This window comes from Solanum dulcamara, chromosome 9 (assembly GCF_947179165.1).
Source record: "Solanum dulcamara chromosome 9, daSolDulc1.2, whole genome shotgun sequence".
Classification (NCBI taxonomy): Eukaryota; Viridiplantae; Streptophyta; class Magnoliopsida; order Solanales; family Solanaceae; genus Solanum; species Solanum dulcamara.
Window position 1 is genome coordinate 73686896 of NC_077245.1, and position 19949 is coordinate 73706844.

Below are 19949 nucleotides of genomic sequence, written 5' to 3' on the forward strand. Positions count from 1 at the left end.
AACATTCCCTGTTTCCTTACAATGATAACATTGAACAGGCTTGTTAGAGTTGCCGAAGGAAGAAGAACTTTTGTATGTAGCCATGGTTGTGTCCGTGGTAAGGAAATTCTCCGAAGAAGCTTGAGAACTCAATTGACTTTCTTCTCGAAGAACTTCAGAAACTACCACATCCAAAGCTGGTAGCTTTTCCCTGTTAAGAATGCTGGAACGCAAATGCTCCAACTCAGGCCTGAGTTTCATTAGAAATTGGATTATCCTTGTTCTCTTCATCGTAGTTATGAAATCCTTCAGTTCAGCCGCAAGGATAGAGGCAGCAAAAACCTGATCTTGCTCTGCCCATAAATTGAGTAGTACAAAATAGAAACAACGAACACTTTTCTCACCTTGTGTAGATTCCGCAAGTAGTCTTTCCAATTCAAATTCTCTGGCCAAATTCTGCTGGTTACCGAGGGTATGTAGATGACTCCACATTTTTGATGCTTTCTCAAAAGATATCAGTTCCATAGTTATATCAATAGAGACGAAATTAACAAGTCATGTGATAATTTTTCCATTGTCAGCCTCCCAAGCTTCTTTTTCTTTGTCTTCTGTAGGTACAACCTTTGAGCCATTTAGAATACCAAGGAGTCCTTTGCCTCTAATAAAGGCTTTGAAATGGAACTTCCAAATTGGAAAGTTATGCCCATCGAATTTTGTTGACAAGGTATCTCGTGAATCCATCCCGATTCAAAGAGGAAAAATAAAAATCTAAGAGAGTCAAGAACAGATTCGGAGATGACTGCGGGATGATGGATATGGATTGAGAATCCGAACCAAAGATGAATCAAATGAATGTACTGGGAAAGAGAGAAAAAAACTAGCAGTAAGGATTTGGAAAAAAATGAGCCTCTTGATACCAAATTGAATAACGGTAGAAACCCAGAACAATTCATATAAAAGAATTATAGTCTATCTTTCTTATTGAAAAATTGTAGGATTTACAAGGGATTTATATAAGGAATAGGAGTCCTAATTATCTCTGATTTCAGGCTAATGACCGTTAGCCATAATGGGAGATCCCTGATTTTGGGCAGATCCCTAATTTGGGGATGATAAATAAGGTATAGTCAACAATAACAATAACAACAACGACAACATGAGGTTTTTTCTGATAGACCCTTGGCTTGAGAACAGATTTGAAAGAAGAGCAAGAGTAAAAATAATGAAGAAAGAAAAGAACACTTGTACCCCCAAAAGAGAAATTATTTACAAGCGGCTACCCCTTTACTTTCATACCCCCTGTTTTTTACTGCTAATTTGCGTTTATCGCTTGATACCATCAGTAAAAACACTACTCAATTACTTGATAGATAGTAATTTTTCAGTGAAAAGACTGTTCAATTATTGTTTGATACCATAAAAACATATAGATATCATCAGAGTATATATATATATATATATATATATATATATATATATATATATATATATATATATACTTTGATGGTATTAAGGATGAAGAAGGAGTGGTTTATTAAATAGAACAAGAGGGGAGTCGGGTAAATAGTTTGGGACGTGGATCCAATCAGGATAAATAATTTGAATTGGATCCAATTTAGATAAATACTTTGCCTAATGGGTCTAATTTGTGTAGTTTTCTCTAAATTATATCCTTTATAAACTGAAATATCCTTTAACATTAAAGCACAAAAATGTCCTTTGAATTATCAAACAATTTAATATGGCACACATATTTAGAAACTAGAGAGGTTGTTTTCGATATACCCTTGGCTCGAGAACAGGTTTGAAAGAAGAGCAAGAGTAAAAATAATGAAGAACGAAAAGAACACATGTACCCCAAAAAGAGAACCTATTACAAGCGGCTACCCATTTACTTTCATACCCCATGTTTTTAACTGCCAATTCGTGTTTACTGCTTGATACCATCAGAGTATGTATCAACGAGGAAAAAATAGTGCTTCAGTAAAAACACTACTCAATTACTTTGATAGATAGTAGTTTTTCAGTGAAAGAACTGCTCAATTACTGTTTGATACCATCAAAGTATACAATATATACAATACCATCAGAGTATAGTATCAACGATGATGAAGCAGTGGTTCACTGTATGGAACAAGGGGCAATCGGGTAAATAGTTTGGGACGTAGGTCCAATCAGGATAAATAATTTGGATCGGATCCAATTCAGATAAATGATTTGCCTAATGGGTCTAATTTGTGTAGCTTTCCCTAAATTATATCCTTTAAAAACTGAAATATCCTTTAGCATTAAAGCACAAAAATGTCCTTTGAATGATCAAACATCTTAATATGGCATACATATTTAGATTTTAGTCAGAACCTTTACATATTCAAACTTTTACCTATCTAATTAATTCTCATAAATGTTTATTATATATATATATATATATATATATATATATCATCAATTTTTTAGATGATTTTTATAATTCCTAACTTATAAATACCAAAAAAATATTTTCAAAATCACTTTATGTTAAAACATACATTTAGTTACTCCGATTTATAATTGTTGAGGGTGTAATTGCTCATCAAATATGCAACAAAATAGAGGTAAACCTATTTATGTACATGTGAAGCCGTATAATTCATAGTGATGCTATAAAAATCTTACGATATTAATAAATAATTTAAGTTTTCCAGCCTAATTATTCAACATAATGGATATTGATAATTTTTTTTTTTATATATATATATATATATATATATATATATATATATATAGTCTTCAAATATTACCTGACATATTCACTACTAATAACTCATGTTCAAACTACCTATCAAAATGATGTTATTATCTTAAACTATTTGATATGGTTGTCAAATTGTTCATTTGATGTTAAGCCTTAATTTGGTGTTACACTCCTCTTTTGATTACTTAATTTTATGAATAACTATTTTAAGAAATTTCTTTAGAAAATAAAGCAAAAAAAATGGATGTAGAATAATCTATTTCATATTATTTTTTATAAAAAATATCAAAAATAAGATAAAGACCTCATTCAAGAAAAAAGATAGAATAAATTCATTCAGATCCGAGGATGACTTTTTTCAAATAAAAATTGTTTGCTATAAATGAATTCTCTTTTCTAGGTTTGGGAATAGTAACAGAGAATAATTTGTTGTGGGGATCTTTTTGCTATTGTTAGAATTTCTTAGTCTAATCTAATTTACCTCCAACGATTAGTCAAATTGACTCTAGGAAAGTAAGACATGACAATCATATATTTTGGGACGGAGGAAGTATCTCTATCGCAACTAATTACTATGCACTTGCTTTTTCCCCTTCAACATTTATGAAATTCATCACATACATATTGTAATTCTATATACATCATTTACAAATATTTATACCAATTAGTGTGAGATAGCACATGTTCAAAAACTAGTAAATCAATAAGCAATGAGAAACTAATCCAATACCGGACATCCAAGAAATATGCAATTATATTCCTAGAGCAAAGGGATAAATATACCGCTCAACCTTGTAATTTAGAATAAATATATTCCTCATTAAAAAAGTGGTGCATATATACCTTTAACGTCTAACAAATGGTCCATGTACAACACTGTCCCAATTGATGATTAACTTCACGAAAAGAAAACTAACAAGAAATTGCAGAAAGAGTAAAATGGGTATGCTTGATTCCAGAAGAAGAACATAACATGTAAGAAGGATAGAAACTTGTGACAGTTTTGACAAAGTACTTAATCAAGTTTTCTTCCTCAAAAGAATCAACATGAAGGAACATTAAATATCGACTTTCCGCTAGTTCTGAGGTGTCACTTGAGGTTGAATAATGGACATAATTTGAGGGAAACTTCATAATTAATCTCCAAAGTTCTCTGAATATCAAAACCAAAAAACTAATGTACTGATGACCAGTCTGCAAGATTTGAGAGAGAACATAGGTTAATAGACAAAAACAGAGAGTCTTAATAGTCAACTAAGATGAAGAGTGAGATTTAAAAAGGGAAAAGAATTACCAAAAAAGCAAAGGGAAGTAAACAAAAATAAAAAGCTTTTGAGGGAATGGAATAACATACATTTGTCATAGCACCATTCGTTTAAATCATTACAGGTATTTCCTATCGATCAGTATCATGGGAATTTGAGCAATATTTGGCCAGTATTCCCCCTTGTCAAATTCTAGTAGTGGTTTGAGCAATGGGCAGTTGAGAATACATAGTTTACAGAGGGAAGAGGGCATCCCTTTTACTGGAAGGGATTGGAGGTTAGGACAATCACTGATGGTCAGCTGAGAGAGGGAGGAGGGCAGTACTGATTCAGAAAGTGATCGGAGATTAGGGCAATCATTGATGGTCAGCTTAGAGAGGGAGGAGGGCAGTGCTGATTCGAAAAGTGATTGGAGATTAGGGCAATACCCAATGGTCAGTTGAGAGAGGGAAGAGGGAAGCCCTTCTTCCAGCAGTGACTGAATTTGAGGTAAATTACCAATAAGTAGAGATTCAAGAGAGGTGAGGCTTTTTAAAACTTGGCTGCTTAATGTCTTCAGATTGCGTATGGTAAGACATTGAATAGAGGAAGGCAACTCCCAATGCTCGATCTCTTCGTCACTGCCATCATGATCGATTTCTAACTCTCTGAGACAGGGGAGTCTCTGTAAACGCCACTCCTTTCGGCCGTTCACCAGTTTCTTGCAATTGCTGATCTCAAGTACTTGTAAATTGAAGGGCAATCCTCCTTCAGGAAAGGATTCTATTTCTGGACAATCCAACAGATACAGTGTTTTAAGAGATGGAAGGAGTTCCTGCATACGTTCTGGCAGCCACTTCAGCTTCGAACAGCCATCAATATACAAAGACATCATCTGGGTCCCCCCACATGCCACCGAAAGTATTTCAACATTCTTACAATCGAAAATACTGAGAGTTTCAGGCTCAGTTGGAATCAAAAACCTAGTAAGGTTCTGGCAACAACCTACCCTCAAAGAGCGTGCTCTTGGGAGCAACTCAGGTGATACAGAATCACATTCTTCTAGTGTCAAATAGTCAAGAAACATGTTACAATAACTCATCTCACCAACTAGCGCCTCCAATTTCAATTTCTGGCAACAAGATATCGATATACTCTTCAAGGTACTCGACAGAATGCTAAAAGGTAAGGAGGTAAGAGAGTTACAATTATTGATAGATAATTCATCAATCTGCTTCATTCCCTCAAGTTGGGATGTAGACAGTTCAGCATCATCAAGAAGAGGTGTCGCTGAAATTCTCAATTCTGTCAGAGAACAAAGATTTTCAGGCAACTTCCCCATCAACTTCGGACAATTTTCAATTGAAAGGCTCTCAAGTATAGGAAACTCTCCATTTCCTAGTACGTGCCATTGCTTCCACTCTGGCATCTCTACAAAGTAAAGAGACTCAAGAGAGTTAAAAGGCTTTTTGGAGGACGAACTGCCATAGAATTCTTCCGTCACCTCAGTTATTCGACACATCCCTCTGATGGAAAGGATTTTCAAAGAAGGAAGCTGTCCTAGTGCTGGCAAGGAATCACAGTTCTTGCAGTCGTGAATAGACAATTTCACCAGCTTAAGAAACAAAGGATCAGCTAGCCAATTTGAAAATTTTGTCCCTCTATATCCGGTGATTTGGAGTTCTATTATGTTTGTGTGTGGGCATAGCTCATCAAGTATGTCTCTTTCAGTTTGTGAATTTTCGGCAGTACTACTTTCACTCCACTGCAAAGATAATTTCTCAACATGATTCTTCTCCCTCATATTTCCCTTCAGAACGGAACTTCTATCAACCACATTTTGCATCTCTAGAATTGATAGAGATCCATACAAGTTCTGCAATTCACCCAAATCTTCCATTCTCAAACCACCGCAACCACCTAGAAGTAACTTGACTCCCACTAGCACTTGGAGTCTTTTCAACTTGCTCAGATGTAGCCGCATCTTCAAGTGAAAAGTGTTGCTTATGTCAAGATGACGCAAGTTAATCAAATTTTCCATCTGCAGCGGTAGCTCCTCAAGATAACGACAATCTGACAAGAGAAGTGTCTCCAAGTTATACAATGCACAAATGGAATCTGGCAACTTTTTAATCCTTGTCTTAGAAAGGTCCAAAAATCTCAGGAGCTTTAATTTGATAAACAAGTCGTCCAGCAACTCCACAATCTCATAACCTGACAACGATAATGCCCTTAAGGATATTAGCCTTGGCAATATGTTATGCAGCACCCTCTTGCTTAGCTGACATCCGTACAAGATATTGACTGCAAGCAATGTCCTCAGCTGCTTTGATTTGGAGAGTGGTTTCAATTTCTCAAATTCACCATCTCTTCCCATGGAATAGGACATGTGCCGACTTTGTTCCAACATATGATATCTTTCGTTCTCTTCCAACCTAATACAAAGTTTTGAAGATGCAATTTGGGCCAAATCATTGACAAGGTCATGCATTAAGAATCTCTTCGGTTTCCCTTTAGACTCTGGGACCCTTTCGAACAATGATCTTGATCCCAACTCAAGAAAGTATTGATTACCTGAACGAAACTGCTGTACAAGACCATTAGCAATCCACAAGTGAATAACTTGGTCTTTGCAAAATTGATAATCTTTGGGATATATTGCACAATAAGCAAAACATTGCTTCAAATGTGCAGGAAGATCATTGTAGCTCAACATCAACGCTGGTAATATACCATTCAAATGACTTGGCAGATCCCAAATTTCACTTGTTAAAATGTCTCTCCACTCATCCACTTTTGATTTGGAGCGTAAACTACCAGCAAGTGCCTTTAGAGCTAAAGGCAACCCTCTGCACTTGTCTGCAATTTGTTTTCCAACCTCTTCAAATTCTGGATGTTCCTCAGGATCCCTATTTTCTAGTGAATGTCGTTTGAATAAAGCCCAAGAGTCTTCACTAGACAGAATTCCCACATAGATTGCCCCACGACCCATCATCAGGGCAACACTCTTTTTACGTGTAGTCACAATGATCTTACTTCCTATATCTCCTTGTACAAAAAGATTTCTCAAGTCATCCCACTTGTTGTAGTTTTCATTCCACACATCATCCAGAACAATAAGAAACTTTTTTCCCTTTAAGCTTTCCTTCAATTTGACCTGTAGCTGATTAAGATTGTTGTCATCCTTTAAGTCAAATGAGCCAATTTCTTGAAGTAACCCTTTTGTTATTCTGAAAGCATCATATGCCTCAGAAACACAAAACCAAGCTTTCAAACCAAAATGCTCCTTCACCTTCTCATGATTGTAAACGGCTTTAGCAAGTGTTGTCTTACCCACGCCGCCCATTCCAACAATAGGAACTACACTCAGATTTTTTCCATTTGCATCTTCGGACAATAAACGGTCAATCAAATCCTCTATTTCTCTCTGCCTACCAAATATATCAGAATCATCAACCAAAGAAGTTGAAGGTGTTTTAGTTTCTTCTTTAGTCGAACCAATATGCTCCTTTAAGCCAAGGCGACCAATTTGCTTTTCCAACACCTCCAATGTTTCAATGGTTACTTCCAGCTTCTCCTTTATGTTAAGAAAGAAATCATCACTCGAGCACAGGTTGAGGTCACTTACTTGCTGGTTGCTTGTTTCTGCAATATTTTGATGCTGACCTTCCACCTTAAACCTCAAAGCTTCATAATTGACTTCCTCTATTAAGTTTTCAGCACCGTCCACAGCACTCTGAAGCTTATTAAACCACTGGCTCACGTGTCGATTTGATGATTGCTTATTCTCTGCCTCACTTAGCACAATCTGAAGACCAAGCAAAATGTCCTCCAGCTTCTTTAAGAGCTGAACATGATGCTTATGCTTCTGAAACATGTTGAGCAGATCACCGTTAGGAGCAAGCCTATCAAAGAGAACATTCAAAGCTGAAGAGAGAAATGCACCACCGACTGCTAAGCCAATATCCATTTCTGAAATCTGCTAATAAAACAAGAAAACGCAAAATGATTTTGAGAAGATGAATGTTTCTATCTTCAATTACTAATAAACAACTTCTTTACTTTACCTGTTGAATGCTTAAGAGTAATTTCAAACAAGAATGATCAATGTTTTAGCTAGTCTACAAGCAAAACAATCCTCTTTTCTCTTTTCAAGAAAAAGCAAAGACTAATTGAATTATTGAGGCAATAGAGAAAGGGGTCTTTTTGCTTTATGTCTGTTCATATTTCAACAGCTCATTGTAGTTCTTAATTGCGCCCAATATATCAATGAATTCGTTTTAGAATAACGATAAAAGTGTCAAAAACACACTTAAATATCTCATTTGTTTGAATTATATATCTTAATTATTGAAAGTGTGAGTTTATACATAAACTATCAATTATTAATTTGAGAAACATACTCCAGTGCTGTGTAATACACTTTCTCTATTCTCTCTATTTTCTGAAAAAACCTTGCCACATAATATTTCACATGGATAAAATATTTCATCTTGATAAAAGTTAAATAAACTATAAATATTAGTAAAGTCAAATAATAAAGTATTACAATCCCAAATTTTTATTTTTTTTTTTAAAAAAATTTAAAATATTTTTCTCATCTACTCCACCACCTCCCCCCGACAATCCCCATCTTTTTTTATATCTCTTTTATAAAATATTTTAAAAAATTTCATAGTTCACCTCCTCACCCACACTTTCCTAAAAATATGTTATTATTTTATTTTTAAAATAAATAAATTATACTCACCCCATCTAACTTTCCACTCTTAATTATTTTCTTTTTATTTTTAAATTTTTCTCATTTTGTGTTAGATATGTATATATATTTTTAGGAAAATATCTTTTTTACTTGTGTACCAAATATAACAACATTAGAAGTCTTACGACACGTAAAAAATATTTTCCTAAAATCATATGTATGTATATAACACAAAACGAGAAAAAAATTGAACGTGGAGGATTAGGTGGGACGAGGTAGAATTTTTTTTAAAAAAAATAAAATAATATGTAAATTATTATTAGGGGGGGGAGATGAAGTAGGATTTTTTTAAAAGAAAAACTTTTATAAAAGAAATTTTAAAAATAAAAATAAAGCTAAAAAAAATTGGAGAAGGAGGGTATGGTGAAAGAAAGTGGTGGAGTGGGAGAAGAGAAATATTTTATATTTTATTTTATAATTTTTTCTGGTGTGAGGGGGGATAGTAATACTTTAATCTTTAATTTTAACTAATTCTAATAATTTATTAATTTTTTTTTATCCATTTGGAGTGTGCTGTCACAATTTATTTTTACATTAAAAAGGGTGTAGTACACACTCCATGATGAGAGTGAAATAAAAGAGAGAAATGTGTTTCTCATACTAATAAGTGATAGTTTAGGTTTGAAACTCACGTTCCCAATAGTTTTATATTATAATTGAATGTAATTCTTCCATGTATAGAATTATATCACAGTTATACTTTTAAAGTCTACTAACCAACTTCAGGTGGTCATATCTTTCTTTCAAATTTTTCTACAGTTTAAGGGGTCTTTAATTGTGAAGTATTGTATTTTTAACCCCTCGTTAAGATGGAGGCAGAAAAATATCATAGCTTTGGCACGATTCTGGCTAGATGCCTGGTTATCATCTTTGATGATGTCTATTATGCGGAGAAGAGGTCACTGAACATGACAAACTTAAAAAAACATACTCCATATCCCCTCCCACGAATATGCTCCTACAGCAGCAGTATCGCAAAAATATTCTGCATTACCTTCACATCTTTTTATTGCTGAACAATATAACGACCTATTAATAAAAAATCAAAAAAGTCGGCCTGTTGGTTCAATGCCGCTTCCTGAAGTGAACCAGCCAAATTATAACCAACGAGAAAAAGATTGTGGCCCCATCCATGGTCGTAAAAGAAATTTTAATCATGATGGTCATCTTGCACCAAAGAATAACCAGCAATATAAAAAAGAGTGAAAAATATGAAACTATGCAAAAGAAAATTCAGAAAGGGTATGCCATAGATATGAAGGATTGGGGCACTGGTCATGTACATATTGATCCTCAAAGCGTTTGGTTCAGCTCTATCAGGCATCCTTGAAAAGGGGTGAGAATAATCTAGAGACAAATTTTATCTCTCAGGATAATATTGAACCTATGCATCTCGATGTAACTGATTTCTTTGAAATTTCGGAAGGAAAAATGATTAATGATGAGCCCGCTACAATCTGGACATTTTTTCTTTTCCATTTGTTTATGCTAGTTGGTATTTTTATGTATTTCTAATCCTTGTAAATAAATAAAATTTATATAATAGCCATGTTTAATAATAATATTTACTTTTTTATGTCTTTTTTTTGAAGAAAAAAATGGATATGCCTCAAATTTTGTCTCGATCAATAATCAATCATGACGATATTTGTTTGATTGATAGTGGAACAACACATATCATATTCAAATATAAGAAAATACTTTTCTTACTTGCTTAAAAAGAAAGCAAATGTTACAACAATTTCTGGTGATTCAAAATTGATTGAAGGCTCTAGAAGAGCTATTATATTTCTGCCTAAGGGGACAAAATTTGTAATAGAAGATGCACTGTTCTCTTTTAAATCCACAACAAACTTGTTAAGTTTCAAAGATATCCGCCGAAATCGATATCATGTTGAGACACTAAATGAAATGAATATTGAATACCTTGGTATAACCAAGAGTGTCTCGGGTCAGAAATATATTTTGGAGAAATTGCCAACCTTGTATTTTGGCCTATATGATGCAGAAATTAGTACAATTGAAACATATTCTATCATAAATCAGAAGTTTACTGATTTAAATGTTTTTATGCTATGGCATGACCGAATAGGTCATCCTGGATCAATAATGATGAAACGAATTCTTGAAAATTTAACTGGACATCCATCAAAGAACCTGAAGATTCTTACAAATGATGAATTTTCATGTGTTTCTTGTTATCAAGACAAATTAATTGCCAGGCCATCATCACTGAAGGTTGGTATCGAATCCCCTGTTATTTTATAACGTATACATAGAGATATATGTAGACCTATTCATCCACCTAGTGGGTTGTTTAGATATTTTATAGTCCTAATAGATGGATCTTCAAGATAGACCTCTTGCATTGCATTACCATAACGAAAAGAAAAAATCTAATGCATGTCTCTTATCATCTCACAATCTGGCGTTTGCAAAGTTATTGGCACAAATGATAATATTAAGGGCGCAATTCCCAGATTATCCTATTAAGACTATTCGCCTCAATAATGCTGGAGAATTTACATCCCAAGCTTTTGATGATTACTGACTAGCAGTTGGGATAAGAATTGAACATCCTGTTTCTCATATTCATATTCAAAATGGCCTTGCAAAGTCATTTATTAAGCGCCTACAATTGATAGCAAGATCACTACTTATGAAAATGAAATTGCCCACTACTGTTTGGGGTTATGCTATCTTACATGCAGCAACACTCGTTTGTCTCAGACCGACTAATTATAATAAATACTCTCCGTCACAATTAGTATTTGGTCATGAGCCAAATATAGCTCATCTACGAGTTTTTGGTTGTGCGGTTTACGTGTTTGTAGCACCACCACAACGCACTAAGATGGGCTCTCAACGAAGGTTAGGAATATATGTTGGGTTTGACTTACCTTCCATAATTTGCTACCTAAAATTATTGACCGAAGATTTATTCACTGCTCGATTTGCAGATTGTCGATTTGATAAAATGAATTTCCCACAAACTAGGGGGAGAGAAAAAGGGACCCAAAAGAGAAATTGAGTGAAAAGTTTCATCACTATCTCATTTTGATCCACGTGCCCCTATATGTGAGGAGGAGGTTCAAAAGATCATCCACTTACAAAAAATAGCAAATCAAATGTCAGATGCATTTACTGATTTGAAATGGATAACTAAGTCACATATTCCTCCAGTAAATGTGCCTATCCGGATTGACATTCCCAAAGGACCATTTAATAGTGTCATAGCTTTTGAATCTCAAACACGCCTGAAGTGTGGTAGACCATTGGGTTCAAATGATAAAAATCCAAGAAAAAAAAGCACGAGAAATGAGAAAGATGACACTATAAAAGAATTTTCTAAAGAAGTTCAAGATCTGATTAATCCTGATATTCGTGAAGAAATCAGTGAATTTGAGACTTAAGTAAATGAAGAATTTTCAATGAGTTCTACTGGTGATGGGATAAATTTAAATCGATCGAATATTAATATAGACAATATTTTTGCATATAATGTTGCAATTAATCTTATGCAAGAAAGTGAGAATCTTGAACCTAAATCTGTCGAAGAATGTCGATGAAGATGTGATTAGTCAAAGTGACAAGAGGCAATTCAATCAGAATTAGACTCACTTGCTGATGATATAAAATCAATTGGCTATAAATGGGTTTTTATTCGAAAATAAAATGAGAAAAATGAAATTGTAAGATATAAGGCATGCCTTGTTGCACAAGGATTCTCTCAAAAATCCAGTGTCGACTATGAAGAACATTATTCACATGTTATGGATGCGATAACTTTTCGATATCTCATTGGTTTAGCTGTACATGAAATTCTTGAAATGCATTTAATGGATGTGATTACAACTTATCTTTATGGTTCACTTGGTAATGAAATTTATATGAAAATCCCAGGAAGATTAAAATTACCTGAAACATGTAATTCTAAGTCTCGGGAGATGTTCTCAATCAGGTTACAAAGATCATTGTATGGTCTGAAACAATCAGGGCGTATGTGGTATAATTACCTTAGTGAGTACTTGATAAATGAAGGTTATATAAATGATGTTATTTGTCCTTGTATTTTTCTTAAGAAAATGGAATCATAGTTTGTTATACTCGCCGTTTGTGTTGATGACATTAATCTCATTGGAACCCCTAAAGAGGTCTAAAAGGCAATGGAATATCTAAACAAAGAATTTGATATGAAAGATCTTGGAAAGACAAAACTTTGTTTCGATCTACAAATTGAACATTTTGAAAACGGATCTTCATCCACCAATCTGCCTACAACAACAACAACAACCCAGTGAAATCTCACAACGTGGGGTCTGGGGAGGGTAGAGTGTACGCAGACCTTACTTCTACCAAGGTAGGACGGCTGTTTCCGAGAGACTATCGGCTCAAAAAAGGCATAAAAAGGGGGTCAGATAAAGTTAAGAAATTCAAAGCGCTATAGGAAAATAAATAACGAAGGCATCACAGATAAAATAGAGTTATCACAAGTACTGAAAGTAATAAATAGTAACAGAAATAGCAGAAATGAGAGCACAAGGAATTGTAATGTGCTAATGCGCCTACGAATAGGGAAGAATAACGAGACTATGTACTAGCCTTCTACCCTAATGTGGGTCCTCCACACCCTCCTATCTAAGGTCATGTCCTCGGTAAGCTGTAACTGAGCCATGTCCTGTCTAATCACCTCTCCCCAATACTTCTTCGGCCTACCCCTACCTCTTCTGTAACCATCCATGGCCAACCTCTCACACCTCTTTACTGGGTCATCTGTGTCTCTCCTCTTCACATCCCCAAACCATCTCAGTCGCATTTCCCGCATCTTGTCTTCCACCGAGGCCACTCCTACCTTGTCCCGAATAGCCTCATTTCTAATCCTATCGCTCCTGGTGTGACCACACATCCATCTCAACATTCTCATTTCGGCAACTTTCATCTTTTGAATGTGAGAGATCTTAACTGGCCAACACTCTGCCCCATACAACATAGCCGATCTAACCACCACTTTGTAGAACTTGCCCTTAAGTTGTGGTGGCACCTTCTTGTCGCATAGCACTCCGGAAGCGAGCCTCCATTTCATCCACCCTGCCCCAATACGATGTGTGACATCATCGTCAATCTCCCCGCTGCCTTGCATGATAGACCCAAGATACTTGAAACTACTTCTCTTTTGAATGGCTTGGACACCAAGCTTAACTTCCACGCCAACCTCCTGAGGTGTCTCACTGAACTTGCACTCTAAGAACTCTGTCTTGGTCCTACTCAGCTTAAACCCTTTAGACTCTAAGGTATGTCTCCAATCCTCCAGCTTAGCATTAACTCCACTACGAGTCTCATCAATCAGGACTATGTCATCCACGAAAAGCATACACCATGACACCTCACCTTGAATTTGTCGCGTCAATGCATCCATCACCAAGGCAAATAAAAATGGACTAAGAGCTGATCTTTGATGCAACCCCATCCCAACTGGGAAATGCTCCATTGAGAAAATTTTAAAACCATTTTACATGGACAAAGCATATCCCTTAAGTACTCTCATGGTTGTTCGATCACTTGAAGTGAATAAAGATCCGTTCCAACCTCTAGAAGGAAATAAAGAACTTCTTGGTTCTGAAGTACCATATCTCAGCGCTATTGGTGCACTTATATATCTTGCTAACGCAACCAGACCTAATATAACATTTTCTATTAATTTGCTAGCAAGGTATAGTTCTTCCCTGATGTTAAGGCATTGGAAATGTGTCAAACATATTCTGAGATATCTAAAGGAAACTAATGATATGGGTCTGTTTTATACTAACAAAGGTTGTGTAGACCTTGTTGATTATGAAGATGCAGGAATAGGCTGTTTGTTCACAAATGGAGAACTGTTGTATCATGGCGATCTACGAAGCCGTCCATTGTTGCTACTTCTTCAAATCATGCTGAGATAATAGTGATTCATGAAGCAAGTAGTGAATGAGTATGATTGGGATCAATGGCACAGTTCATCAAAGAAAGATATGGCCTTAGTATGATGTCAAAGTACCCACGGTCATGTTCGAAGACAATGTTGTATGTATAACTCAATTAAAAGGAGGCTTCATAAAAGGAGACAGAACAAAATAAATTTCACCAAAATTATTCTTCACACATGATCTGTAGAAGAATGGTGATATTGATGTACAACAAATCCGTTCAAGTGATAATTCAACAGATTTATTCACCAAATCTTTACCAGACTCGACTCTTGAAAAGATGGTACACAAGATTGGAATGCGTAAACTTAACCATCTGAATCGTGGTCTTCATCAGGCGGAGTAGAATACACGTTGCACTTTTTTTCTTAGACTAGGTTTTGTCCCACTAAGTTTTTCTAGCAAAGTTTTTAATGAAGCAACAATCAATGCGTATTGAGAATAACGATATATATTTGTTTTTTCACTAGAATTTTTATTTTTCATTAACATCCAAGGGGAGTATTCTAATATAAAGGAAAGTGGATGCTCCATTTTAAAAATGGGACCCACTTAAAGGGAACAAGTTGATATAGCTCTCCCTTATCTTCTTATATCTTAGGCTATAAATAGTCTTGTGCAGTGTGTAATGAATACATAGAAAATAATTCTCTCTTTCTCTTACTGTCTCCCTTTTCTTCTTATTTTGCTAATTTAGTTTGTTTTATAACACCTTGAAGGATATAAAGTGCAATTTTAATAGGAAAAACTATATAATTAGACATACTTCACTACCATATATACTATTATTACATATATTTTTAAAATATTACCACTAATTAAATTTTTTCTACCATTTATTGAGGAAGATGCACTTAGATACATATATTTTTGCTACCAGATACACTAAAATAGGAAGAGAGGACAGTGAGATGGGAAGGAGACAAGCGAGATTTGTTATGTACCCCTGGTGTGATTCATATGTATCTGAGATATCAGATACATAGAAGAGTGACGAGCGAGATGGGAGAGAGGCGAGAAGACGAGTGAGATTTGTTATGTATCCAGAAACATGCTAATCATTTGAATACAATGTATCTAGAACAAATTACACCTGATTTTGATCTCATGTATCCCAAGATACATGTATTTGGACATATCCAGTGAAATACCACAAGTGAGGTCTGGGGAGGGTAGGATGTACGCAGACCTTACCACTACCTCATGGAGATAGAGAGGTTGTTTTCAAAAATATTTGAACATATCTAGACGCACCATAATCTGGAAAGATATATAATATTGCAAACTAGAGTGTATCTTAGTAATTAACTCCTAAACTAATAAAATTTATGTAAGTTTCCCATTTTAATTTGGCACGGGATTTATTCCATCTAGTATCATATAAAACTACGCATTTATATTGACTTATATATGAGAATTGAGGTGACAAAAAGACAGTTTAGCAAAGATATGAACCAACACAATAACTAATGGAATTCGTATGAGTTGAAAGATAAAAAGACACTACTTTTTATTAATCCAATTCATGTTGCATACATTAATGTTTTTATGCAGTAAATTACCTATTCAATACCTATTTTTAATATCTATACCTCTTCTACTTTTCATATCCATAACCTCTAAATATTTAATCTAAAATTTTAAGAAATATTTTGGTGTTCCTCCATTTTTATCTATATAAAAATAGGTAAGATTTCGAGGAAGGAGGCGAAGTCGGCAATTTCGACGGCAAAAATGGTAGCTTTTGAATGCCTTTATGCTGAACTAGAAGAGAAAGGCGGGGATCGGAAATTATTCAGGCTAGCCAGAGCGCGGGAGAGAAGGGCATATGGACCAAGTGATGTGCATTAAGGACGAGCATGGAAAGGTATTGGTAGATGAGATCCTCATTAAACAAAGATGGCAGTCATACTTCCATAAACTCTTGAATGAAGAAGGGGACAGAGAGAGTGTGTTGGGAGATTTGGAACATACAGGGAGGCGTCACGATTTTGGGTGTTGCAGGAGTATTACGGTCGAGGAGGTTAAGGGTGTTGTTCGTAAGATGCGCTGGGAAGAGCGACCTGACCTGATGAGATTCCTGGTAAATTTTGGAAGAGCGTAAGCTCGGTAGGTTTGGAGTGGCTGACTAGGTTATTTAATATCATCTTTGAGACGGCAACGATGCCCGAAGAATGGAGGTCGAGCATAATGATCTCTCTATACAAAAACAAGGAGGATATCTAGAGTTGTAACAACTATAGAGGTATCAAACTTCTAAGCCATACTATGAAAATGTGGGAAAGAGTGGTGGAGATGAGGGTGAGGAGAGACGTGTCTATTTTAGAGAACCAGTTTGGATTTATGCCGGAACGCTCAACTACAGAAGTCATCCATCTTATGAGGAGACTGATAGAGCAGTATAGGAAGAGGAAGAGGGACTTGCATATGATATTCATCGACTTAGAAAAGGCTTACGATAAAGTTCCACGAGAGATACTATAGAGATGTTTAGAGGCTAAAGATGTACCTGTGGCGTACATTAGTGTGATCAAAGTCATGTATGAGGGTGCCAAAACCAAGGTAAGGACAGTAGGGGGGACTCAGAGCACTTCCCATTTGTGATGGGGTTGCATCAAGGATCATCTCTTAGTCCATTTTTATTTTCCTTGGTGATAGATGGATTGATGCGATAAATTCAAGGTGAGGAGCCATGGTGTATGCTTTTCGCGGATGACATAGTCCTGATCGATGAGACTCGTAGCAGAGTTAACGCTAAGCTGGAGGATTGGAAACATACATTGGAGTCTAAAGGGTTTAAGTTGAGTAGGACCAAGATAGAGTACTTAGAGTGCAAGTTCAGTGAGACACCTCAGGAGGTTGGCGCGGAAGTTAGGCTTGGTGACCAAGCCATCCAAAATAAAAGTAGTTTCAAGTACCTTCGGTCTATCATGCAAGGCAGCGGGGAGATTGAAGATGATGCCACACATCATATTGGGGCAGGGTGGATGAAATAGAGGCTCGCTTACGGTGTTTTATGTGACAAAAAGGTACCACCACAATTTAAGGGCAAGTTCTACAAAGTGGTGGTTAGACCGGCTATGTTATATGGGGCGGAGTGTTGGCCAGTTAAGGTCTCTCACGTTCAAAGGATGAAAGTTGCCGAGATGAGAATGTTGAGATGGATGTGTGGGCATACCAGGAGCGACAGGATTAGAAATGAGACTATTCGGGACAAGGTAGGAGTGGCCTCGGTAGAAGATAAGATGTGGGAAATGTGGCTGAGATGGTTTGGGCATGTGAAGAGGAGAGACATAGATGCCCCAGTGCGGAGGTGTGAGAGGTTGACCATGGATTGTTTCAGAAGAGGTAGGGGTAGGCCGAAGAAATATTGGGGAGAGGTGATTAGACAGAACATGACGTAATTACAGCTTACCGAGAACATGACCTTAGATATGAGGGTGTAGAGGATCCACATTAGGGTAGAAGGCTAGTACATAGTCTCGTTATTCTTCCTTTCTTATTAGTAGGCGCATTAGCGCACTATAATTTCTTGTGCTTTGATTTCTATTATTATCTATTATTTTATGTACTTTGATTACTCTACTTTATTTGTGTCGCTTTCGTTATTCGTTAGTTGCTTTCTCACACCGCTTTGAACTTCTTAGCCTTATCTGACCTCTTTTTATGCTTTCATTGAGCCGAGGGTCTTTCGGAAACAACCGTCCTACCTTGGTAGGAGTAAGGTCTGCGTACACTTTACCCTCCCAGACCCCATATTGTGAAATTTGACTGCGTTGTTGTTGTTGTTGTATAAATCATCTTTTTTTTTATTTCGTGAGATCTCTACCCAAAGTTACCCTTTTATAGGTTAAGTTACCCTTTTCATTTAATAGGTTAAGTAGTGAAACACTTACATCAATATTGTATTGTTTGATTCATGCTTTAGTTTGACTTGATGAAGAAGGATCTTGAATTTTTATTGGATATGGGAGAAGGAGTTGACAAGAACTCGAAAAATTATATACTAATTATGTATTTCTTTTTCCATCTATATTGTTATGATTAAAGTCTTAAGAAGGATGTATATTTTGTATTTTTTTCTTCTCTGTTCATTTTTTTGTGTTTTCTCTCTATAAGACTTCTTTATTTTAATTTTCTATGGATATCTAATTATGTAAGTATGTATTTTTATTTGGGTTGAAATTAGCCATTTATAACTTTATTAGAAGTTTGCTAACTACTAACCAAAGTTCAAAATTTACCGTTGGCCGCTTAAAAGGAATTAATTTTAAACATTAAAATATTCCCTTCATTTGGTTATTATTGCATTTTATTACTTATTACATGCATGTTTTACATAGAATTTTAATAATTCGAATAGATTTATAAAAATTCACACGGAAAACACGTGCAAAACACGTGTGAAAACTAGTATAAAAAGGGTGTATGTATTTAGACTCAATTAGCCCAACGATATTTTATTTTTTTCGGAAATAGGCTCAAATAAGCCATGTAGCATGACATATTTCAAATTTCAATTTTCAGTTTTTTGAACCTAAGACCACTTGCAGTCCAGGTCCTATAATGTAGCATGGAAGGTAGAGACGAGAGTAAAGCAGACAAGTTTACCAATTACTCTTAGTGCTTAACAAAAATGTCCAAGTTACTCTATTATAATCATCCACTATATAGTAAGAAAATATTTGTATCCGCTATAAGTAGCATTCTTGTAAGACCCCAAGTATCAATGTACAACAACAACAACCCAGTGAAATCCCACAACCTTACTCCTACCAAGGTAGGACGGCTGTTTCCGAAAGACCCCCGGCTCAATAAAAGCATAAAAGGAGGTTACCCCAAGTATCAATGTGAATCAAATAAAAAATTCCTTTAGTTTTTATTGTACTAATAGGAAAAAAGGATCTGGTTTGTTTAGCTTGAGGACCAATATGACTGACAAAATCAGAATTAGAATAGTGCTTAGTAAAAGTGAAATGTTTCATTGTTGATAAAGGCAAATGCCCAAGCCTGATATGCCAAAATCTTACATCTGGAATAAACATTAGTAAAAACTGGAAAAGAAAAAGGAACAGAACTGGAATTTCTTCCTTGTGGAAAAGAAACAACATGCTTGACAGAATTGAAACTAGGCTTTGAGAGTGTAGGCTGCAATAGATATAGTCCTTTAAGTTCACCAAAAGCTATCACCCTCTTCATTAAAAGGTCTTGCAAGAGACATTCACTAGAAGTAAACAAAACATTCCATTTGATTTGATCACTTAGTC

General features: G+C 35.5%; 1 protein-coding gene across 1 annotated transcript; it reads right to left on the minus strand.

The window, feature by feature from the left end:
* Positions 1–3533: 3533 nt before the first annotated feature.
* Positions 3534–8157, minus strand: LOC129903345 (putative disease resistance RPP13-like protein 1). Its single transcript, XM_055978881.1, has 3 exons — positions 8025–8157; positions 4068–7936; positions 3534–3907 (listed from the first exon to the last, which is right to left on the minus strand). The coding sequence occupies exon 2, from the start codon at positions 7925–7927 to the stop codon at positions 4097–4099; it is 3831 nt and encodes a 1276-aa protein (XP_055834856.1). The 5' UTR covers positions 7928–7936; positions 8025–8157; the 3' UTR covers positions 3534–3907; positions 4068–4096.
* Between the last annotated feature and the right edge of the window lie 11792 nt (positions 8158–19949).